The 26225-nt window shown below is 41.3% G+C and overlaps 1 protein-coding gene across 1 annotated transcript in view; it reads right to left on the reverse strand.

Moving 5' to 3' along the window:
• The window catches only part of LOC124788818 (cholinesterase-like), a 92715-nt gene that overhangs the window by 17877 nt on the left and 48613 nt on the right, over window positions 1-26225 (reverse strand). The window contains exons 6-7 of the mRNA XM_047256098.1: window positions 2239-2389; window positions 301-482 (exon numbers count right to left, since the gene is read on the reverse strand). Coding sequence (XP_047112054.1) covers window positions 301-482; window positions 2239-2389 — 333 coding nt within the window. The remainder of the gene's footprint in view (window positions 1-300; window positions 483-2238; window positions 2390-26225) is intronic.

The following is a 26225-nucleotide window of genomic DNA, read 5'->3' on the forward strand; positions in this document are numbered from 1 at the left end:
GTTTCCATTGAGCCGGCCGAAGTGGCCGCGCGGTTCTGGGCGCTGCAGTCCGGAACCGCGAGACCGCTACGGTCGCAGGTTCGAATCCTGCCTCGGGCATGGATGTGTGTGATGTCCTTAGGTTAGTTGGGTTGAACTAGTTCTAAGTTCTAGGGGACTAATGACCTAAGCAGTTGAGTCCCTAGTGCTCAGAGCCATTTTTTTTTTTTTTGTTTCCATTGATGTAAATCACAATCAGTATAGAATTCTTATCACATCACATCTACTCTGAAAAATTAAGTCAACAGTACTGTTACTTACCTGAACCAACGGTTCCGGATAATCGGTAGTGATTGTTTCATTTCCAAAATAGAAATTCCTAAGCTTTTCTGCAGCTTGAGTCTGTTCTTCTATTGTCGGCAAATGTAAGCAAGGTCCCACAACTTTTTCGAATGTTTTATTCAGGTTAATTATAAGATCTGACTTATTTAGAACTTCAGCACCTAAAAAGAAAAATGGTTATTACGTAAAAAAGCTTTGCACACTTATTATTTTTCAACAGTTTTTCAATCTACGCAGACTCATAGCGTGTGGCACACCACAAACAATATATGTTCGTAAACGACATTTTACAGACTTTTTTTGATTACTTAAAACTTATACATCTTATTGTAGATGCAGCAATTTGTAATGAACAAGATATCCACAATTAAAGTTCCGGTTTGAAAAAGTTGTAGAAAGAGGACTACTGCTCTGAATGATGTCAAATTGGAACAAAATATTTTTGACGCAGGGGAAAATGTCATGAAACAAAAATGAATACAACCAATAATTTACCAATAAATGGTGCTGTAGGCGTCTTAACATAAATGGGGTCATCTACAAACACCAGATGAATCTCATTACAACATCTAAGGCCATAATTGCACATTACACCATCCGTACTGTCCTGTGTACATGGTTGTACAAGTTCGGCTGTCGATATTTGTGGCAGCTTTAGATAGGTTAGCTCATCCGCCACAGTAATGTCGTACTACATCGGATGGGCAAAACAGGTTTTCATTCGTCCTGAGGCCAAAAACCGCATAAAAAGCGAAAGACATCTGTTCATATCGTGATGCTGACGCAAAACATGTGAATTCAGTATGCTGTCCAGCGTTTTCTGCCTCTAGTGGAAATCCAGAAACAGCGTCTTCCACAACGGCCAGGCTGTTTGGAAATGATAATTCCAGCATTTTCGAAATTGCTCTGCAGCAGCGCCTACATTGGCTATGCAGCGTGGGGAGAAGTGCCGTCTTGCTCGAAAGTGATCCCATTTACACATACACCCTGTTGGAGTCTTGGAATGACTTTGGTGTTCAGCACACTATCATAGCCTTTACTAGTGACGGTACAGGTAACAGGACCTTCAGGATTCATCTCCTCGAAAAAATGTTACCCGACGATAAACTATGCCGTCAACCCGCACTACACTGTCAACTTAGCAGAATGCCATATTTTGCAGTTCTTCGTATTGACATGTCCTCGAAAATGAAAATGGGCTTTGTCTTTCCACAGACGTTCCATGGCCATTCGTTTCCTACCTACATTCGAGCAAGAAATTACAGGGCGACCGTTTGTTTTTCGTTATGCACAGTGCTCACAGGCGTATCCTAAGTTCAGACAATTCCTTGTGCACTGCATGTTTCCACATCACCGGTCGACCCCTCCTGCAGTCCTGCAGTGTTGTGACTATTTCTTCACAGACGTCAGATCAACTGCTTTCCTGTCTCTGCAACATTGCGCTTCAAAAGAACCTGTCTTTTCGAATTATCCTTTTCTCTAGGCCCGTAGCAGATATCGGACCAATGCCTTTTTTCATCCACTGGAGTAGGACTACAGCAGAGTTCCACGTCTGTTGGTGTACATATTCTGATGCTTACAGTGCCATTTATTGGTAAAATTTTCTTTTTTTTTTTGTTCAATCACTTTTCCTCTTGCGTCAATAATATACTTTTAAAATTTGACGTCATTTGGAGCAGTGGTTCTCTTTCTACAACGTTTTGAAACTCGGCATTGAATAATGGACACCATGTAGTTGCAGAAATTATAAAAATTACGAACAAATTTTTATAAATACGCTTATTTTATTAACAAATTCATTTCGGGAGCTCTAAGAGGTATTTGCACTTCGGCTATTTTCCAACCGTCTTTAGAATCTCCTTGATGTCTTCACTATATAAAAGCAGTAATAGACGACATTTGTTTGCGATCACTCACCCGTCTCAGCCGAGGTCACGCCAGTCATGACAGGCACGTGGTTAAAGCGACCTTCATTCAGGGCACGAATGGGAGACTCTGATATGAATGCACTTTCGACGTCCGGTTCGGTGTTGGGGGACCATACATTGTATGAGAAGTAGAGATTTTGCTGGAACCAAAACCAGATTAGCCTACTAACATTAAAATTACAAATTTTGACTTCTGCTGAACCTATGTTCTGATATGGAAGTTTATCTTAGTATAGTACTCAAATAGTGTGATCCCGTAAAATTAACATCAGATGAGGCCTATCTGTGCTGTTCTTACTTATTCGAGGGAGCGTCCAGTACACGGTTTATTCCGCCAAAAATTTAATTATAGTTTCCATACCACTGCAAAGTGACGTTTGCTCTGATCACATTAAGTTTCCATTTTACCTAAGTCTATCGCCTTGACGAACTGATATACCCTCACAAATTCAGTGTTAACTTCCTAAAGCTGTTAAGACGTCGAATCCGTTTCTTCATAAAATGTATCTCGATTTTAGATATGCAGTGTGGCTATAGTTCTTTATTTCTGTACCCCTACTGACATATAAAACAGCCTTATTACAGGCAGGTGCTATCGTATTGGTACTTAACAGTAAGCTCCAATCTTATACACAAGTTTCTACGTATTTGTAACCTGTCACCACTTTCTATTTAAATAACTATCGTTTCGATTATGTTCCTGACTCAGAAATGATTTCTCTTTAACGGCAGATGGTCAAATTTACGCTTGACGTCTTCCTTATAGGATTCCTCGGATAGAAAGAAAGCTACAGAATCAGCATGGAGCGGTGGGTGAAAAGAGAACTGGGAAGGTCACGTTGATTTATGTAGTCGGAAAAGGTATGTCAGGTGCCCTCAACTTCGTCACATGAACACAGTATTACTTGCTTAGGACTTGCTTGGCGCAGATGTTATTGACGCACATGCTTCCAATGGTAGTTCAGACGCTTCCCCAATACTTGCAGTTGTTTTACGCACATACCTGCCCTCACTTTGGAGAGCACTTGCCACTCTATGTCCCGCACTAGCTTCGAGGAATTTGTAACGCTTCGTAGAAAATCGGCAGGTGGTAGTTCACAGTATTACTCATTTCTCCAGCAAAGGTGAGCTAAAATTACTATACGTCCTGTTTAGTCGGACTCGCCATTCGTTAAAGGTACTAGAATATGTTTATATTAGCTATCTTATTGGCAGAGAGCTGTAGCGAGTACTACATTTTTACTAATAAAATTAAGTGCTGACCAGACCGACGATTCCAGTCTTTGTCTTCCTCTACAGTGCTTACATCTTCAGCTCCCTCTAGTGCCATGGAAGTTATTCCGCGACGTCTGAACAGGTGTCCTGCCTTCTTGCCGCTTCTCTTAATCAGTGTTTTCCATACATTCCTTTCCTTGCTGGTTCTGTGAAGAACCTCCTCATTCCTTACATTACCAGTACACCAAATTCTCGACATTTTTCTGTACCATCAGACCTCAAATGCTTCGATTTTCTTCTGTTTCGGTTTTCCCACAGTCCATGTTTCACTGCCATACAATGCTGTGCTCGAAACGCACATTCTTAGAAAATTCTTCCTCAAATTAAGGTGTACGTTTGAAACTAGTAGACTTTTCATGGGCAGGAATGCGCTTTTTACCAGTGATATTCTGCTTTTGATGTCCGGCCCGCTTCCTCCGTCCGTCATGGGCTCTTTTTCTGCATAGGTATCAGAATTCCTAAACTTCATGTACATCGTAATCACCAATCGTACTTGTCATTCTTAATGTTTCTCATTACTTTCGCCTATGTTCTATATATTGTGCGGCCACATGTTGTAAGCGTTGCTTCACGCAGTGGAGAATGGCAAAACAGAGGCAGCCAGCGATCGAGGCGTTGCGAAGTAAGTGCGGCACAGATAGCCTTGCTGACAGTTGCAGTCTACCAACCGGCTGATGCAAGGATGCCCGCAGACCGAGCGCCGAGCGAAGCATGGAAAGTGCTGAGTAAGGGAAGTGAGGCCAGCACGCTAAGTTATGCTGCAATATACTGCGGGAGTAATAACAAGAAGCTACCACCGAGGTATAGTGGAGCGCAGGCAACAACGGACAGAATCCATTAGGAAGCAGTGCGGATCTGAGGACGGACGTGGTTCGTGTCCGAATGTTCAATCTTCGTTGGTGACGATTCCGGAAGTCTGTTTAAGCTCGCATGAGTGATCGGTTCGCCGCCAGATGTCAACTTCAGCTCTGGGAGTCGGCCCGAGTTCGGTCGGCACCATGGCTGACTAACTACAGCGAGAACTTACAGCAGGAACGGCCGCTGCTCGGTCTAGGTCACAGGCGCCGGCGGGGAATGACGCCCGGACTTCACGGTAACCTGGTCCCACGGCGTGTGGTCCGTCCATGGCGGGACCTCGCGGACTTTCCGACTAACGGCTTCCCAGCCGCCGGTGCAGCAGGCGTCGGCAGCTGACCTCACGGCGACGCAGCACCGTGGGCGTGCCAGTACTGCTGGCCGGCGACGAGTTCATCTCAATCACAGGGCATCCTGACTTCAGCGAAGCACTAGTGGCCTGAGGCTACCGAGTGCGATCGACGGCGCGCATTGCAGGCATTGTCGGGGAGTCTACACAGCAGCAGCCAGGCGGAGGCAAAAATGGTTCGGAGGACTATGGGACTTAACTTCTGAGGTCATCAGTCCCCTAGAACTTAGAACTACTTAAACCTAACTAACCTAAGGACATCACACACATCCTTGCCCGAGGCAGGATTCGAACCTGCGACCGTAGCAGTCGCGCGGACTGTAGAGCCTAGAACCGCCCGGCCACCCCGGCCGGCCCAGGCGGAGGGATCCGCAGGGCTGGGCAGCGAAGACGAGGGAGAAATTGTAAAGAAAGTTCAATAAATAATTGTAAAACTCCACGCCGTCTCAGTCTTTGGCGCAGCCACTGTGTCTGCTGCTGACAAGTATGGCAGAAGTCGTAACAAGTAGCAAACGGCTGTAACAAGAGGTGCAGAAGTCGTAACAAGTGGCCATCTGCCATAACTTTACTCTCAGTCCATATTCTGCACTCAGACTGTTCATTGTGTTCAACAAATCCTCTAATTCTTCTTCACTTTCAATGAGGATAACAATGCCATCAGTGAATCTTATAACTGATATGCTTTGGCCATGAATTTTAATTCCAGTCTTGAATCTTTCTTTTATTTCCATCATTCTAAGAAGTTGTATGGGCTAACAAAAGTGGCTTGTCAGCCGAAATTGGATTAACTAATTAAAACTGTTCTATTACAGGACGTCACTCATAGTCAGCTGCGACAATTCGAAAAGCTCTGTGAACAGAGTTGCGACTGCTCCACCGCGACTACATGAGGGCACAGACAGCAAGTGCGCCGCGACACCAGCGCTGGCTCCAGTCGGCGTGCGAGACCAGCTGGGCACATCGGGCAGCGGAGCGGCGCGGCGGGGGAAGGCCAGTGTCCCGGACTCGAACAACGGACTCCCGCTTGCCAGTCTTCGGCTGTCAGATCTTCATCCCAGCTCACAGGTGACTGCTGATGTGAGGCCGTCTGCTTCCCGTCCTCACGAGTCACCCGGGTATGTAAAAATCAGTCTTCAAATACCTTTTAACTTCTGTCTTCTGGCGCCGAGGCTGCTGCTTGCTATTCCATTACAGCGGCGGACTTGGTGCGTCTGTGCATGATGTAGTCTCTTCTTGCATGACAGTCATTAGCACCGAAACTAACTGAAAACTACTGCTACTCTTCTTCACTTCTCTTCGTCTGTCGGACCCACTGCGTCTCGCGTATTTATTCACTTCAGTTAACTGGAGGTGAACGACTTCACGGTCATTGCCTCTTCTGTCACGTTGAAAAACTTCTCTAAGAGTCTTCTTAACGTCGGTCATTGACTCTTGGAATGTAGGCGAGGGCCTTTGCTCGCATGTGACATCTGGGAAACACTTGAGCCGGTCGGGCGATGCCCTGACGGCTGAATCGACAGCGTCCGCTTTGTGAAACTTGCTGACTTCATGGTCATTGTCTCTTCTGCTCTGTTGTTCTGCCCGCTGTAGGCCAGTGTGTAATTCTTCTAAACTAAACTAAGTTTTTCATTTATATTGTAATTTTTACTTCACTTTGATTTCACTAATTTACTTACTTAAGTACCACTCAAAAAGTATATTGCCTACACAGTGTGCGACTTTGTTGCTGTAAGTCATTATGTGCCATTTGTTGTTACTGATTTGTTGTGAGTTGTGTTGTGTCTGTGTGTGCGTACACTTCATGATTACGTGTTTTTGTATTTTGTTATTTATTTTGTCTACATTCTATGTATCATACTTGTTCTCGTGTGCAATTTGTTTTATTGTGTTCAATTTTTCTGTGTAATAATGTCTCTTCATGGGTATTTTGTTCCGTCGGTGTAGTAAATATCTGAACCTGGTTTCTTTATGAGTTACGGGCCACGTCTTGTGCATCGTAGACTGAAGAACGTCGGAGGACCGGGAACCTTGCAGGCTGTTCAACTAAGGGAACGGGCGTTACAGGACTCTCCCAACTTCTGAATCTACTCGTCCATCCCTTCCAAATAATATTTACACCGAGCCTCATCGTGGTCTTAAAATTACCTAAATCTCCTCTTCCCGGTGTTTCATGACAGTACCTAAATAATCACAGTACCAGTGATGAAACAATTTTATCTCTGTGGCCTCCCCATCATAACATAAGACTTGAATGTATCTCGCTCTTTAATGTGGGCCAATTCAGCGTCTGCGCCTTCTTGCTGGGCAACATCCTTAAATGAGAGGAGGCACCATCAAAATCGGTACTCTGGATCGGTGCCAGTCGCCAGCATCAAACTAAGGACTTCTTTATCAGTATTTAACTGAAAATTCCAGTGCCATAAATACAATTTAAACTTTTCAAACGTAAATAAAACAGCCAAGGCCCAGAGTTCATACAACGAGTACTTAGCTTTGTAAGTAGACTGTTTATGTTTTCTTATTGGCAACGTTACGTAGCGCTCTGTATGAAAATCACTAGCTGTGCTGCGTGCAGTCTGTGGCTGCTTTGCATTGTTGTTGGCCATTGTAGTGTTGGGCAGCTGGATGTGAACAGCGCATAGTGTTGCGCAGTTGGAGGTGAGCCGCCAGCAGTGGTGGATGTGGGGAGAGAGATGGCGGAGTTTTTAAATTTGTAAGACTTGATGTCATGAACTGCTATGTATATTATGATTTTTCAACACTATTAAGGTAAATACATTGTTTGTTCTCTATTAAAATCTTTCATTTGCTAACTATGCCTATCAGTAGTTAGTGCCCTCCGTAGTTTGAATATTTTATTTAGCTGGCAGTAGTGGCGCTCGCTGTATTGCAGTAGTTCGAGTAACGAAGATTTTTGTGAGGTAAGTGTTTTGTGAAAGGTATAGGTTAATGTTAGTCAGGGCCATTCTTTCGTAGGGATTATTGAAAGTCAGATTGCGTTGCGCTAAAAATATTGTGTGTCAGTTTAAGCACAGTCATGTATATAATTTTTCTTAGGGGACGTTTCATATGGCGACCCTGCCAGGATACCTCACTGGAATCTTCTGATTCTTGTAGTTTGTGTAATTAGTGTAGATTTTGTTTATTGCTAGTGCATAATTGTAGAGAGAATCTCCTTTGTAGTTGCAGCCTTTCATTGTTGAACAGTAAAACAGGTGTGGAGCGCATGTAAATTTGCACCAAGTATTTCGTAGCTGCGCTTGCAATTAACTAGATATTATTTTCAGTGCTATGTTAATGTGTTCTCTTATTTTTGCTGTTCAAGTTGTGTTTTTCTGTGTCGTCATGTGAAATATTGAGACAACAATGGCGTGTGAAGAACGTAATACTAGGCTCCAAAGTAAACTGAGAAATGACAGTGAAGACGAAAGCAGTGTGTTAGCGCCACCGCGTAATGAATTAACTAATGTTCAAAGTAGTAATTTGGTAACTGTACATAGGGAAATGGAGCGGGCTGCAAATAATGATGTAGGCAGTGACACAATCTTGCAAATACTGTCGATTCAGGTTTTGCGTCCTTGCCATTTTCTCAAATAAGACAAGACACATTTTCCGCTTTTCAAAATGCGAATATTGCCGGTTCAAATGCATTGCCGAATAGCACTGAGGAACATGTTTCAGACACCAGTGCATTGTTATTACAATTAATGTAACAAATGGGAGAAAAGCTTCAAAAGTTAGACACAATGGAACAAATTCTTCAAAAGTTAGACACAATGGAACAACACCAGAAACAAACACAGCAACAGTTAGACACAATGGAACAAAATCTTTGGAAGTTAGATACCACACTTGAACAAACACGTGAAGATTTAACTACTGAGTTACATAACATTGAATCGAAATGTCAAAAAGTCTGTAATGATGTAAAAACACAAATTTGCAAGCATTTTCAACCTATTTTTTGTGACATGAAAATGCATTACAGAATCACAAAGCAGCCATAAAAGAACTGCAAACCATTGTTCATGAAAGTCATGAGACCTTGTGGGCTAAAATTGATTCAGTTGCATCTACCAATTCGGTTACGCTACTTGAAAAAACTTAGGAAATCTTAAAGAGCACAGTAGATACGATTTTAACACAAATGGACACTCTGAAACTTGGTTCAGAAAAACACACTGAGGAAATAAATACACTATCGGAGAAAGTAGCCGAACTTTCAGATCAGTTCACTAACTTATCTACAAAGGTAGATGATGATCTGAATGACACAAGACCTGTAGCCTTCACGGACACTGAAGAGTATGAACAAATTAGAAAATTCAAACAAAATCAAAATCTAATTAATACACAGTACCAAAGAGAAATCCGGGAAGTACAAGATCAGTTGGCACAAGTAATACAAGAATTACATATTTCAGAGGACACTCGCACTCCAATACGGGAAGAGGGACATAGAAATACGGAACAGCTACAAAATAATAACACAGGGCATTTCGGAAATTATGAAAGAAATTGGCAAGGTGCACCGAATTTTGAGATGAAACCGCTGACACGAAGTAACAATGACCGATATGCGACTCGTCGACATGATGATTTTGACTATAAGCTGTTTATTATTACACGTAAATTCAAAAAATTTAAGAATTCCAGCAACGACATTCATCCACAAGCGTGGCTTCATCAATTCTCTCATTGTTTTCCTTCCAACTGGTCATTGGAGCACAGGTTAGAATTTATGTGTGGCTACTTGGAGAATGAACCAGCTGTAAGAATAGAATGCGATCGGTCATTCACGATTGTCACAGTGAAGGAGAATTTTATCATGCCTTCCTCTCAGCATATTGGTCTCAAGCTACACAAGAGTAAAACATAGCATCATAATGATGGAACGTTTCGAACAATCTGAATTTTCCAGTCTTATGAAATACTTTGAAGACATGTTGCATAAGAATCAGTATCTTTCAAACCCATACAGCCCCTCAGAACTCATCCGTATTTGCTTAATCAAACTGCCTGAACATTTACGACATATTATTTTAACAGGGCGTTGCAAAGACGACATTGAAGCTTTTCAGGGACTCTTTCAAGAATTAGAAATTGACACTGACAATCGCGGAAGCGAAAACAGGAACACAACAATTACAGGTCACATCCGTCGCAATTCCGCGATGAAATAAATAATAACTGGACACGACGAGGCTATTCTCACAACACAAATCGTGACCAAAAACAGACACCACCCATATGACAACCACTGGCAGAGTAATGGTTACAGAGAAAGTTCGCATTTCCGTAGTAATGAGTATGGCAGAGACAGTCATAGAAACAGACAATATGGTAACCAGAACTATTATTATCAAGGGAGACAGAATAATTTCAGACGTAACAGTTCAGGGTGCAGTTACGATTCAGGGAGAAATTCTCCACCACGTGACCGACAAGAAAGAAACTGTGGAATCCACCAACATGACGACAGACGATATAATCATAACGACAGACCTGAATTTTATCAGAACTGGCGGGATTCAAAGAGAGCAGGGCACTCTCGACAAGGTGAATTTGTAGAAGTTAGGTCTCCTAATCCTAATAACGACGCGCGCCAACAAAGAGACAGACAATGACTCGCACAGCAGGCAGCTGCGTGCGACAGCTGGCTCAGAGAAAAATAACATAGATGCTAACCTTGAGAAAAATTCCAGTATTCTTTACCGACATATACCACACAATGACTCCGTTGAAGCTGGAGCTGTGCATACTAGTAAGAGTAAAGGCTTGCACCACATTTCACATGTAAAACCGTTTATTGAAAGATAATCTGCTTTTTAACTTTGTCTTTGCCATAAAACTTTTCACTTCACGCTACTAGTACAATTTGTCACACTGAGAAACTGTTAACATGCAACAATGTTTTGAAGTCAACTATCTAGTCTAGAACCTATGGTACACTTTTAAACAGAAATTACGAATGCGTTGTTATAGTGAACAGACGACACAGTGTTGTATTTGTGCATTCTTGCTTGTTAGTTGCACGATTATGTAACGACTATCAGGCTTACGTACTTAGGACATATACTGGTACTGCTAATGAGATTTTAATGCAACATTTTGGTTTACTTGAAGATACATTCTGGATTTAAAGTACCAGATGACACAGTGGTTAGTTTATGTGACAGCTACACGATTATATCATGACGTTACTAATGAGTGACAATTTACAATGTTGCTTTTGCGGTGTATCTGTTTTATATCTGCACAGTTTTCCTGAATTATTCTGGAAAGTAAAACATGTTTTAGTAGTAACTTTTGTGGTATAGCTACAAGGAGACAACCTTTTCCATAGCACAACAATATGTTACAGCACAGTACTTCCTTCATCGCAACAACAAGCATAATAACTAAGATATCTATACGCAAAGCATTTCACTTTTGTTTATCATGAGGTAAGTACATTGACTTCTGCAGAACTTTGCTTTCGGAGGACGATAACTACGAGACTTCCACAGAGATTATCTTACAACATGACGCACAGTTTAGCGCTACTGTACATGTATTTGAGTGATTAATTTTGTACTTAAAACATTAATTTTTAAAGATATTTGAAGTACAATGATACATAGGTTTTCCATGATATATTTCATTCCATTGCTGTAATCTGTAACACCTGAGGGTATTATTCATTAATCCTCAGGGGGGTACACACTTACTTTGTGTACCATGTGTTTGGCAAGCACAAGGAGCCCTAGCTAATATGGTATTTGCTTATGCAACTTTACACATCAGTACCATATTTCTCTAACACACAAATTACACAGCTATCTGATCATTTAACTGAGAGATAAACATTTTTTTTTACTACATCAGTGAGACATGTTTACGCAGTTACACAGTTGGGTAACTTCACATTTACGAAATCGTATTTTGTCTGTACTTTGTGAACTGTTCATATTTTTTCGGACCCGTTGTGATATTATGAGAGCTTTGAATGATGTATTTGGTATGGGATCACGATTTTTAAAGTATGTTTGAGGCAGATGACACTTTTGACATGAGCAGAGAATTTTTTTTAGGTTTTGAAATTATTGGAGGAAGCTACGACGATTTTGAGAGTTGACTGAGGTGTTATGATGTTATTATTAAGATGACTGTGTGTATTATGCTATTGCGGTATATTTATGATCAATAAGCTGATGCTATATGAGTTATTTGATTATGCTACGTATCTGTTATGATGAAATATTGAAGAAGAGTCGACGAATAAGGTAAGGAATAATGAGTAGTGGTTAGGGACTCTGGTTTGTGAAAAAGGTTGTTGGAAACCAAGAATCGTACCTTAAGAGTTATGAAATGTATGTAAATGCGTGAATGTATTACAATGCCAACGAAACAATTTTTGTACACTGTTAAATCAATAGGATTTTGTTTCTACAGATTTGTAACGCAAATTCTTGACCTGTGAAATATTTTTATATGAGACTGTCACTGTATTGCAAACTGGTGACGTAAATATTTCGGTAAGAAAACCAAGTGACCTTGATGTAATGCGTCTTGAGCGGCCAGCTGCGTCAGACACCTGGAGAAAAACCCATTAGTGTGTGCCTTTTCAGAGGCATAGGTAAAACAAAAAGAGGGAGCACAAAAAGACATTTCCACTTCACAGGAATTGCATACATAATTTTTGTCAGTGACTTGGTAACTTGTCTGCTAGAGCAAGTTACAGTGATGCATCACTCTAGTGTTAAGGTGTGACATAGGTATTAAACATGGATATTTTTACTGTAATATTTTTCTGCTTGAGCTTTGTCATGTTTAGATACAAGTTATAGCATTTGCTGCTGCTGTTTGCCAGGCATAGTGCTACTAAATTTCACCTTGTATTACTCTGTTAGCCAGTTTTACTACTGATTTATTTTTCTTGTTGCTGCACATTGGCTCATATTAGTTGTAATGTTGCATTGCTTGGTAATCTAGATTTACTGTAGCTTGCTTTGCCAATTTCCATTTTTTTGTCATTGCTGTTTGTGTTAATTGTTTTGTGCTGCTGCATTGCCTCATCCCTTAGTTTATGCATCTGAGCTCAGTAGATTTAAGTTAGCTTAATAGGGGGTAGCCTATAAGAGAATGAGTTGTGATGAATTTGAAGAAATGCACTGAGAGGCTATACGAGGAAAGTACAGAAAGCAGGTATAGATAGGATTTTTTGGAAATAATGAAGAACGAAGGGAGATCTCTGAGAAGTAAAGAAAGTTTTGTTTGCAAAATACTGCAGTAAAACAAACCCTGTCCTTTCCTTGTGTTATCCCACTATGTGTTTGTGTACCCTTGTTTATTTATGTTCTTGCTGTCTTTATATGTTTATCTGATAAGACTTATGTTGTAGAATTTTTCTAATAGCTACATGAACTATGATGAGGAATACTGTTATCCTCAAATATAATTTGCATTAATAGTATGTTATTTACTTTGTAAAGATGTTAGACATTATTAATTCTGTTCTGTTTTAATGCTCATGTGTGAAGTTGATGTTTCAATAATTATTCTGACCTTTTATGTATTTACTTATGTCATAATTCCTGTAACACTGATGTGTATGTATATTTCTATTCTTTTGTAAAGCCTGTATTACTACAAATTTATCTGTATTGTTATGTTCTTTAATAATGTATTTTGTACCTTTGTTATTGTATTCTTATGTTATAAAATTGTATTGACACCAGTTCATCATATTATTAACTTGTAAGTTCCATTTCACTGCACACGTTTCTGTTGGTCATAGTATATGGACAATATGTGAGAAGTAGGGACTCATAGTGTTTGCATGTGTGTTAATAATTCAGCAAGTGACTGGATAACAGCATTACTGGTTCTAAGGACAATAAAAAAAAAATTGTGAGTGCACAACTGGTGGTTTATGGACTTGCTATATTGTCCGCAAGACTCTTCGATGGTTATTGTGCACCTGCACAGTCGCAACAGATGGTTGCTGGATGTCTCTACAAGGACTACAGTGGGTCTGCATCTTTGATGACCCACCAATACCATTATTTCTACAAGGACTACAGTGGGTCTACACCTTTGCTGACTCACTAGTACCATTATTTCTACAAGGACTGCAGTGGGTCTGCACCTCTGGTGGCCCACCAATACAACAATCTCTACCCGGACTACAGTGGGTCTGCACCTCTGGTGGCCCACCAATACCGTAATCTCTACCAGAACTACAGCGGGTCTACTCTGTGATGACCTACCTGCCAATATTCTTCAAAACTACGACCGACTCTGCTGTGGGTTTGCTCTGTTGTGGCCCATTACCTGTCTGCATGTCAAGAGTCAGCAATGTCTTTTCATTGGACAGACAACACTACGTCTTCAAGGCTGCATGGAAATCCACTACTTCCGTGTTCATTTGCTTTTACTGCTCAGACTTTGAGAAAAACACTGCAATTTTACTGTGATGAACGATCAGGACTGTCCTTATGGACTGCGAGAAAATTTTAGCTTTTGACCAACATTGTATCAATAAGTGTGTGCATTTGATATCTTTGTTATTGTAATTATGAAAAATTTTATCAAATTATTATTGGCCACTGCCCAAAACAATTTGTAAAATTTTTTGTGGGTTGCATGGGGGCTATGTAAGTAGGCTGTTTATGTTTTCTTATTGGCAACGTTACGTAGCGCTCTGTATGAAAATCACTGGCTGTGCTGCGTGCAGCCTGTGGCTGCTTTGCATTGTTATTGGCCATTGTAGTGTTGGGCAGCTGGATGTGAACAGCGCGTAGCGTTGCGCAGTTGGAGGTGAGCCGCTAGCAGTGGTGGATGTGGGGAGAGAGATGGCGGAGTTTTTAAATTTGTAAGACTTGATGTCATGAACTGCTATGTATATTATGATTTTTCAACACTATTAAGGTAAATACATTGTTTGTTCTCTATTAAAATCTTTCATTTGCTAACTATGCCTATCAGTAGTTAGTGCCTTCTGTAGTTTGAATCTTTTATTTAGCTGGCAGTAGTGGCGCTCGCTGTGTTGCAGTAGTTCGAGTAACGAAGATTTTTGTGAGGTAAGTGTTTTGTGAAAGGTATAGGTTAATGTTAGTCAGGGCCATTCTTTTGTAGGGATTATTGAAAGTCAGATTGCGTTGCGCTAAAAATATTGTGTGTCAGTTTAAGGACAGTCATGTATATAATTTTTCTAAGGGGACTTTTCAGCTTCCTGCAAAGAAAGGAACTGAGAAGCGTAAGCAACCAGCCTCCTCTCGTTAGGGTAATCCTGAAGCAAAACCGTGGTCATCCTAGAGGTCGAAGCGTCTGTCTGGACAGTAAAATCCATTCGAAATCGGGCATAATCAGCACGAGTTTCCTTGCCAGAGGGGCCTTTAGACCTTCAGACGACGTCTGCTGGACGGACTCCACTCAGACGTTTTTCGTTTTTTCTTTAGCTCGTTAAATTGGGCTGCTAACTGACTGGTGACGAACGTTTGGAACAAATTCACCATTCCAAAGAATCGTGTAACTCCTTTTGCATTTGTAGTCGGTGGGCAGTTACAAATCGTTGCTACTCGAGTCTAGTCAAACATGTGACCGGGAAAATTTCACTTCAGATGGTTTGCCTGTAAACCTGACTTCACGCAAATGCTTAAGAATTTTCCTGACATGGTCCAGGTGCGCCTGAAAATCTCGACTAAATCATCCGCGTAGTCATAAACGCAGCTGAACTTCAAATCAGAAAAAACGTTACCTAAATTGGAGGATGCTACTGCTTCTCCGGTTGAGAGGATGAAGGAAACGCTACTGTACTCAAACAAGTTCCAGTCGGTCACAAAGGCGATTAATAGTTTTCGACTCTTCTGTACCAGCGTCATCTACTTGCTAAAGTTTGTAGCTAATTTCTTTTTTCGTTTTTTGTTTCCAATACGGGCCCTCTTCTTTGATAATATTCCATTCAAATTTGACATCATTCTGAGCAAAGTCGTTTTTTACAGCTCTTTGAAACTGGTACTTTAATTATAATCTTCCTGTATATGCTTCGACTGCTGTAGTAATATTGTATCTAGTGTTCTGTACCGTCTGCTGTCATGTTAACTCATACTTAAATCTGGTATGTGTTCTTAAATTGTTCTCATTCCCTGGGTTGCCCCAGTATAATGTTTTATGTTTATGTTTCTGGTACTGTGGTTAGCATCTTTTGAGCCTGGTTATCAGGTTACGCATTTTAATTTTAATCGTTCTTACAGATCCTTGAATGAAAGGGCAGTAGTCTAGTACTACATATTTTTTATTATTCAGCCACTCTTTGGATTTTAGCGCGTTGCTCTCACAAGTTTTTTAAGATTGCTTGTAATATGAAATTATTATCACTCACCTCTCAACCCAACTTTACCACTTTCACTTACGTCATAAAGACTTCGGTGAGTTTCTTGATTAATACCAAGTTTCCGGCTGTTAGAAATAAACCATATTTTTATTTTGTATTCTTCACTACTGGGTAATTTCGGTTGTATTGCCATCCTCGACGAAAAATACAAACTGTTATACTCACAATTTTGCGTTTCAGTCAACATATTTATCTTCTTCACACAATTGTATAAGCTGAGATTGGGGTAAATGATCTTTTGCGAGGCACTCAATGATCCCTTGGCAATATTCGCTCAGAAACATCGTGATACTCTTGCATCTACTAACAGTATCAATTTCCGTCACGTCTGAAACCGGTTGTCAATGTCAATAAGTGACCCTCTTATCCGATCCCTGTCGTTTAAGGTCTTTTTACGACCACTGTTCTTACACATGTTGCACGGATGCGAGTGGTATACGATTCCTTATGACACTTCAGAATGCCCACGTTGATACCCCAACAAATCGGGCAATTTCATTTACAGTGTGGCCAGGGGCATGTCCAAAAATGATAACGCCTTTCTGCCATTTCGTCCGGTCTCTATGCCGACGATTATTACAAAGCTGATCCATACAACACCACTTTACTGTCACGACTTACGTCAGCGGTAGAAGTCCTCGTGCCATCTGTTACTAGCTCTACGTGAACTACATCAGGGGCCATAGATGACAGGGGTGAACGATAGCTGCCACTGTTGAGCAACTGGCCGTTCAGGTGAACCAAGTGGTTACCAACAGTGTCTCCCAAATAACTATTCATCGAACAGCCACCGCAGCAGGTACCTGGTTCAAGCACCCATGCTAACTGGTCCTCATCGGCAACGAAGACTGGATTTTGCACCCCAGTACCGCAACGGAACGTCTACAGAGTGGCGGCATTCAGATGAATGACGTATTATGCTCCGTCTGAATGATGGCCGTTGGCGTCTATGGTCTTGCAACTACCATCGGAGGGTCCAGGCGGGAGGAGAGAGCGTTATGTTCTGTGGAATGTTTTCGTGCCATTCCTTGGGTGATGTCGTCATTGTGGAGGGTACAATGGATCAATAAAAGTATGCATCTACCCTTGGGAACAACATCCATCCCTACATGTGGTTTGTTTTTTCCTCGGCAATTTGCCATCTACCAGCATGACAACGCAGCGTGTCACACAGCTCGTAGTGTGTGTGCGTGGTTCCAAGAGCACTAGGATGAGTTATCAAACTCCCCGGATTTAAACGCAAACGAGAATTGTGAGATCATCTCGATCGGGCTTTTCGTGACATGGGTCCTCAACCGAGAAACTCAGTGCAACTGGTGACGGTACTGCAGTCAGCATGGCTCCACATCCCTGTCGGTACCTTGCAGAATCTGACTGACTCTCTTCCGGCACGCCCGTGCTGTAAAAGGGGGTCATTCTCGCTTTTGCCTTGCTTCCCTATTAATGTGACTTAGCGGTGTATATTCATTACAATGATAAATTTACCTTTATTTGGAAATAGGATCCCAGTTAAATCCTCATCCTTGTGTCGCTTCGGAAGGCAAAGGGTGGTTTGCTTCTCCAGTTGGAGAGATAGGTTTCTGTGATACTGATAGAGAATTCTTTCATAAATAATTCACCTAACAACACTCACAGCTGAATAAGGTAAGTGACCCAAATAAGATCCGGTATGTAATACAGCCAATGGCCATCTGTGGAAAAATTACGCTATAGACCTTTTAGTTCGTAACACTTGTTTATGAAGGATCTCTGGTCACCTGATGCAGGATTATTCCTTGTAGCAGCTTTCAATGTCACCGTATACAACTTGTTGCTTTGGTGTGATGTTCGTTTCAATTGGTACGATATCGTTTTTTTGGGTTGACGTACAGGTAGCAGTTGTCTTACTCAAATTGTTGTGGATGATTCCAATGCTTATTTAATGGTCTTTTAGTATTTCACTGTGTACTATATCGATATTCAGGTATTCAAGCATCAAATCAAAAACATTTGGTTACGATGCAGTGCTACCAATAAGGCCAGGTGACTTTATTAGATACTCTGATAACCTTACTTGTCTTTAAGTCCATCTTAGTTTCCTCCGCAAGTTAATTACTAGGGTATGTGTAGGAATTATAGAATTCCTATGTTTTACATTGTTTTGTTACATTACTTCATGCGTCTTCATGAGGAGCTCCCACTCAGACTTTCTGTAGTTGGTATCCAGGTAGACTTAATACTGCATTGCTTCACAAATTTTAATTTTTTTAAGGGATATGAATTTATCTCAATTGGTAGTATATAATACTTCAGTAAACAATTTTTGCCCTGTTTAGTGGTAAACAATGCAATCTGCCCTCGTTCAACAGAACTGAGTCCTGCTGACGAAGGAGCAGATTGAGTTAGCTTTAACTGCTTTTCGTGATGACACGTCAGTGATGTAACTATCAAGAACGTCTCATATTCCCTGACAGACACTTCACAATCATATTATTTCCCGAACAGCGAAAGGAAGTTAGGACGGAACTGCACTATAAGTATAGAGCAAGACAAGGAACTACATCGTAGAATTTTTCAACTGGCGGGTGTAGTGAGCCTGAACGGATAAATAACTAACGACTGGAGAATGTAAAGCTAAAATTCATTGCTTCCAGAAAGTAATTGTTTAATCAAGAGCTCATGAGCCTCCATGTGCAATTACAAAAATAATGAATTGGAAATCGGGAGGTCACTGTCTCTAGAACCCCCAAACAGCGTGGTAGGAGTTTTTAAGCGTTGGCTTTGCTAAAGTCTAGGGGCCAACCAGTGCATCTGTCACATAAACCTAAAAACTTCAGTCATAAATTCTAATAAATGCAGGCAGTAATTTGCAGTGAGAGTAATTTTCACTTCTCACAACGTCTTAAATTTTAACAAAAGTGAAACTGTTTCAAATGAAGTAACACCTAGCACAGTCAATAAACCTTCATTACGGAAATAATGGTCGACTGAGCGAGGGTTTAAATGAAACGGAACAGTATCTCACGTCTGCGTAGACTACCGAAAAATTTACGAAAAAATAATCAAAGTTCCACTAGTGCAAGTGAAAATTTAAAGTTCCACAATTGTGAACCAATTATATTCCTAGTACAGATCATGCTCAGAATAACAGCAGTAAAGTTTTAAAGTTCAGAGTAGATCACCTAGACCAAAATATTCAAAGTCCATCTGTTGAACATATTTCAGTGTATTCATTATCGACGTATGCGAATATCACAAGTCCACGACCTCCTTGAAATGCGACCTGCTACCGCTTTTATGTATTGTTTCTGATCTAGATCTCACACCAGACCACTGAACAGATGTCAGCTAAAGAGCAAAAATATACATGCAAAAATGGCTGCGGATATGTAAACACTCGCTTGATGTGAATCAAGTGTTTACACTTTCGACTTTTGAAACATACTTAAAAACTATATGTTTACTGGTAAATACTTGCACCATTTATGAATTTGCACGTAAATTCACTCATCTTCGTTGTGCAGTTCTTAGTTTTTCTCATGATTAAAATTTTTTGTCCGTGAATAATAATTTTGTACAAGTAACCACTATTTTGCGTTGTTTTGTTACTAGTAAATTATTTAAACTAAGTACACTCATAGACCCTATATTTACATCTGCTTAATAACGTTGCCGCTGCTTTCAATGTTTCATATGTTATTTATGCGAAAGTTCAGGTTTTTATGCTTGGAGCGTGCAGTCCAGCGTGTATTTCAAAATAGATAATATTTATAAAAAGTCTAATAGTGCTCAATGAGACCTATCCAGAGACACTTCTTTTGTAAAGATTGCTTAAGCGTTCACAGAGATATTAGTTTTTAAAAATTATTTATGCATTTAGAACATTTAACATGAAATAACTTGAAAACCACACACAGCCAGGCTGCCGAAACACTCGCCGGCTCAGCTGTGCCTGTTCCTGACGTCACAACAGGGCGCGTGCTGCACGGTCGCGTCTCTTCCTTAAAGTATCTCGTCACAGTACTCGTGACGTACCCTCTCAGAACGAATTTCTGTCACCAGAAATATTCTCAAATGTCTTGTCGGGAATTAATGATCGTTTAGGGCAAATGTACTCCTCGTCTGACTTCTTCCGGGATTCAGCGTGAGATTAAGAGCACTTTAGAAATGTCGTTTTCGTCATGGTATGGCATTATTAGAAGCCCTTTGTCTCTACTAACGCATTCGTGGGATTACAGTTCATATCACATCAAAATTACATTATAGTTCTAGCATAAGTGAGTCTCGTCTTAAATGAAGCAGTAGTGCCTTATGTGCGGAAACTGCAACCCACGTTGCAGTAAGAAACGTTTATGCCTCTAAAAATAGTCGAAAACTTTAGTATGGTCTTATTTTGGGCCACGTAACTTACTGCCGTACTGGTAACTATCATAAAAGACGTGTAGGTTCTTGAAATACTTATTAGCACTTTGAATCTATTGATTCAATACCTCGGTGTAAATCAAACGCCTCTTTGCCTTAGAATAGATCTTCCCGTAAAGTAAAAATTTTCCATATTTCTTCTTACAAGCAGTATTAGCCCCCAGGAGAGACAAAATATCATAGTTTCCAACGCGAAATTTCGATTCATCTGTAAGATTAAGCATTGTAATTAGGCTGCAATTCCGGATTTTCTGTGGTACATTGTTCAGGCCATAGTTTATTAGGCTCAGGTACGACACGGTGATATTTTGTGCACAACATATACCAATTATGGCCGTAGAGTCCTATACTTCAGACACATACTGTACTTGTGTTTTACTGGCTAAGTATAGTGATTAACATACCAATTATGGCCGTAGAGTCCTTTATTTCAGACACATACTGTACTTGTGTTTTACTGGCTAAGTATAGTGATTAACATACCAATTATGGCCGTAGCGTCCTTTATTTCAGAAACATACTGTACTTGTGTTTTTCTGGCTAAGTAGAGTGATTAACATACCAATTATGGCCGTAGAGTCCTTTATTTCAGACACATACTGTACTTGTGTTTTACTGGCTAAGTATAGTGCATTAACCAGTCTTGTGATGAAGGTCTGAGACAGAGCTCCCTCTGCATATGGAGTTAATGTACCCTTTCTGACACAGTTGTGAAAGTATGATAGAATGTAATTTTCCGTAAGGAAATTCTGCACATTGCACTGATGAATGGAGTTTGTAGATGAACTGAGAAAATTGAGATGTTATTTGAAAGATTATGAAAAGGTCTCCTGCAAGATTCAGGAGATTAACTTATACGTTATTAACATTTTGTTAGGTACTCTAAGTTTTTCACGTTGGTATTCCGTATCCCCGCCCGAGACTTCAGAGACGTGTGAAGTACATTTGCAATAACTCAGTAGTTTACTTATGACGCCTTCATTTATTTCTCACCCTCAATCCCATGCATGTCACTAGAAAAGCCTTGCCCACGATGATCGTCTGGCCGAATACAGTGACCACTCTTCTCACCCTAGTTGTCTTCTTTTAAAAGCTGATCATCCGTTCGTAACGTCCCTTATTCCTTTAAATGTAAAGCAGATTCTGCTCCCAACAAACGTGAACTAAAGTCTTCATCCACCCTTATGATACACCACTTCATCCAATTAATCTGTTACACGCTGTATCCACCGTTGAAGTCATTATCCATTTAGGAACTGTCATCGTGTAATTCCATCTAAACTCCATCGCCTTGCACTTCAAAACCCAGTCCCACTCGATTTTCTCACGGTTAGATGCGTTTATGTTTTACTGCTTCCCCTTTACCCCAAGGAGCAGACTCTATCCTACTAAACTCAAGTCGCTGTGAGGTCATTTCCATTTATATCAACCCCCAAAAAAGTGAAACTCACATTCCTAAATTAGCTCACAGTCCACACTTCACCACTTCACTCTCATCTCTCCCTCTTCGCAATAGTATTCCTCCCAGTCATCAGATCCTAAGTTGGTTAACAAGCCTCGGAAAATCATCAGTAGCTGCAACAGAAACACGTTAACATTGTAAAGTTCCGAACCTAAATCAACTAGAACATTCGTTTTATTATAATTTACTCTTCAATTTCATCTTTAAAAAATTTGTTGTCACTCTGTACTTAAATAAAAATTCGTGGATCAAAAGCAACAACATTTCTGCTGCCCACAAAATAGGAATGTAACAACAAAAAAGAAGAACAGGAAAGAGAAATTGCATCGTGTCGTATAGTATCTCATAGGCCTCGTCAGTCTACCTAATTATGTGAAGACATAATGAGGACATGTTTGGAGCTATCTACGGACTATTTATTGTGCACTTCCTGGTGAGATTCGAATTGTACTTGGTGCTAAGGTACTTGCTATGAAGACTGCTTGGGCTTCTTGATAACCCTGTCTGTACCGATTCTCGATCTATGTTGTGCAGCAACGTACTGCTGCATTCTTCACCAAGAATAAATGCAATGCCGTGCTCAATACTAATAGGGATAACCTCCTTCATTAATCACACATATCTGTTAGAGAGTATAATTCTTTAACGAAGTTACTGGAGCAAGTGTCGAAAGACCACAGAGTTAAATTGTGATTGAAATTCTTAAATATCTAGTGTGCATGTGTATTTGCTAGGCACTCTCCCAAGTTTTAGTAACTGTGGAGCGTAGTTCCACTGTCTTTACTGTGGATAGGAACAGTGACTGGTTGTTTGGATGCGAGCTGATTTGGTGACCCTTCACTCACAGCACCATGCGAAGCTGGCTTTGATCACATAACCTGATCCGGTAGGCACTGCTATGGAGGGCCGGACGTGGAGATCCAGTGGACTCCCAGCACGTCCCACGTGTCCCCCGACTGGTCCATTACGATAGACGGTCTAGTTAATGCCTGCATTTAGGTTGACTCATTCGTGCTCCAGTGGGAGGTTTTTTCAAGGTGTGCCAGGCAGAGAAAGACTTCCTGGGGACCAATCAAAAGTCCTCTGCACCTGACGACCAGGTTTCAAGCCCTGTCTGTGGTAAAAAAATTCTGAGGCAGATGCAGTAGGTTGCCCCGTTTTAGAGTACGGCTCGCGGCATGCAAGGTCCCTGAATTCACTGAAGGTGAGATTATTGGTATTTGAGAAGTCCAGTGTTAGGCTTCTAAAGGGACCTCTTAGATATATGGCTGTCTAAGACGAAAAAATAACACTGTGATTTTTTGTGCATAGCGAGGGGAGTCATCCCAGAATAGGAATAGGTCCTTCCAAACGCCATGAAAATCAATGGGAGCAACCAACTGCATGTGGTGGCTCTTGTCCGTACTAGCGATGGGTGCCGCGTTAGCTCAGAGGAGATTCTGTCGGTTTGCTGGCGGCTAGCTCAAGTGGCGAATATTTCCAGCCGTGCTTGCGAACTGAAGACAAAGCTCATCATCTGTAGTATCATCAGTCGGAGCAATTCCGAACCGTTGGTGCATAACAGAGTGGAGGGTGTCAGTCAGAGACTCAAACTGATCTCCCACAATGTAGGCTGCCGATTCCTTGACTTGCGCCATAGAGTAATGGGCTTTCGGGTTCCGCTTGGTAACTCAGGGGTTCACTATACACAGGAAGCGTCTACAAGGCTACTGGTGACTGTATGGAGTGGACTTGCTTTTTAGGTTAGAGGGTCTCGGGAAAGCACAAAAAGGACTTCAGTCTCAAAGAGTGCAGGTCAAACACAAGATGGAGTAGACACAAACCATCAGTTTTATACACAGTGCATTCACATTAATGTGACCACCGACCATGATCGATGTCAACATACAATAAGCACTAACATGTGACAGGTGGCATCGCTAGTAGTGAAGGGTATATAAAGCAAGGAACGTGTAAATCACTGCACTTGTTGTAGTAAACAAAACCGTTTATTTGATGTCCAAAATGGCATGACCAATGGCATTTGGTCCAATGGTGGAAGCTTTTCCGAAAGGGCTAAGTTTGTAAACTGTTCGCATACACTTGTGGTTAAAGTGTATTGTGCATGGAAAAACGGGTTCCATCCAAAACTGGTTCCAAAGCTACTGTAGTGGAACATGTGTCAGAGATGATAGGGGTGAACGACGGCTGCTAAGATGTTTACAGATGAATAGACATGCAACTATTGTGCATGTATCCGCCCAGAAGAACCAAGAGTCCATCAACAGTGTCTCCACAACGACCATTGAGCGAACGTTAATCTGAAAGGGCATCCGCAACAGACGCCTGGTTCATGCGCCCATCCTGATTGCTACAGATCACCAATGAAGGCTGGAATTTCTACGCCAGCACCGAAACTGAAAGATCAGTGAGTGACGACACGTAGAGGTTTCAGGTGAATCACGTTTTATGCTCTGTCGCACTAATGATCATTGGGATGTACTGTGTGAAACATCTGAAAGCAAACATCCGGTAACAATAGTCGGAAGCGTTCAGGCCAGAGGAGGGAGCGTTATGATCTGTGAACTGTTTTCGTGGCATTCGCTGTGTGATTTCGTTGTTCTGCATGGAGCGAGGGATCAACACGACTTTACATCTATCATTGTGGAGTCCTATATGCAGTTTATTTTTCCTCGGCGTGAAGACATCCACTACCATGGCAATGCAACATATCACACAGCTTTCAGTGCACATGCGCGGTTCAAACCGAACCGAGAATCTGTGAGACCGCCTCGATAGATCTGTTAGTGCCACGAATTCTCGACTGAGAAACCTCGCGCAGCTGTCTACAGCACTAGAGTCGGCATGGCTCTGCATCCCCGTTGTTACACAACTTGTTGACTATCTTCCCGGACGTCTCATAGCAGTCCAAGCTACAAAAAGCTGTTATTTCAGGCTTCTGATAGGTGGTCGCATTAATGTGATTCGACAGTGAAATTACGAAATTGTAATTCATCTAAGCTGTGTGAGGAAAGAATCAAAGCTGCCAATGCTAATAGAAACCACTGAAACTCAAATCGTTAAAGGTACTGATAGCTGGCTAAACCTAAAGATGAGTTCAGCCGAAATTTTCATAAAGGACTTATCAGTGTTCAGAAACAACAGATTAAATTATAGTTGGTGTGGCATGTTTGTTGAAGTTAGAAGGAGTTGATGTGAGAAGGAGTTGGTATTGTAGTGAAACTGTGAGGTAGTATGGGTATTGATTATAGTAATAGGAATAAATTGATTAGTGTTCCTTTAACCAATCCAGCAAGTCACATGATACAGCTACTCAGAGGTTCAAAGAAAACAAGTTTCCCTTCAAATATGTACCCCACTCGCACCCTCGAAATCTGGGTAAAAATACATGTTTCGAATTGGTTGAAACATAGTCCGAAATTGTACTGAACGCTTTCTCCAAAAAATATTTTGAGCAATTAGCTCAAACGTTCAGTAAGTGTAAGTGGTTGAGAAAAATAATTGACATCTCAGTAACAAATAATTGTGAGCTAAAAGGGTGCATCGAGATGATTATAGGGGTTAGTGATCACATTGTAGTGTGACTGTAACATCAAATCCCGCCAAAAAGAAACGCAAAGTATATTTATCTAGAGAGAAGAGATCAAAATTCTCTTGATGCCTTCCTCAGAGACAATCTCCACTCCTTACATAATAACTGTGTGAGATGAGACCAAATGTGGCTTAGATTCGGGGAAACAGTATCAACGGCACTTGAGAAATGTATACCAAATAAGGTAATAAGAGGCGGGACTGGTAAACAGAAGAGGTAAGAACATGTGTGGCTAAGCAAACGCTGTGGCTATGTAGCAACGATTGAGAGCAAATAAAATCGGTACTTCTCCACCACCCGGCAATGCCAAGTCTGCTGTGTTTAATGTGTGCTTAAGCATTCAGACAAAGTATTGCACAACGATCTTAAGTACAATCAAATAACTAAATTGAGCCGTGGCGCTATATGCGATCGCGAGCGCCCCCTGTCGGAGCGGGTCCTAACGAGGGAGTGAGTGCGAGTCTGGAGCCGACAGCAGGGAAGAACGGACATTGCGGCCGCACGCTGAGGCGAGAAGAGAAGAATTGTTGTGCACGGCCGAGCTGGCAGCGTTGAGCAAGGCGGCACAGAGAGTTGCGGCAGCCCAGCGAGCAGACACCAGCTCCGGGAGCAGTGCTCCCGTTTGTGCACGTGACGTGGGTCGTATTTTGGAGCAGTATAGTTTG

This window comes from Schistocerca piceifrons, chromosome 3, assembly GCF_021461385.2.
Source record: "Schistocerca piceifrons isolate TAMUIC-IGC-003096 chromosome 3, iqSchPice1.1, whole genome shotgun sequence".
Lineage (NCBI taxonomy): Eukaryota > Metazoa > Arthropoda > Insecta > Orthoptera > Acrididae > Schistocerca > Schistocerca piceifrons.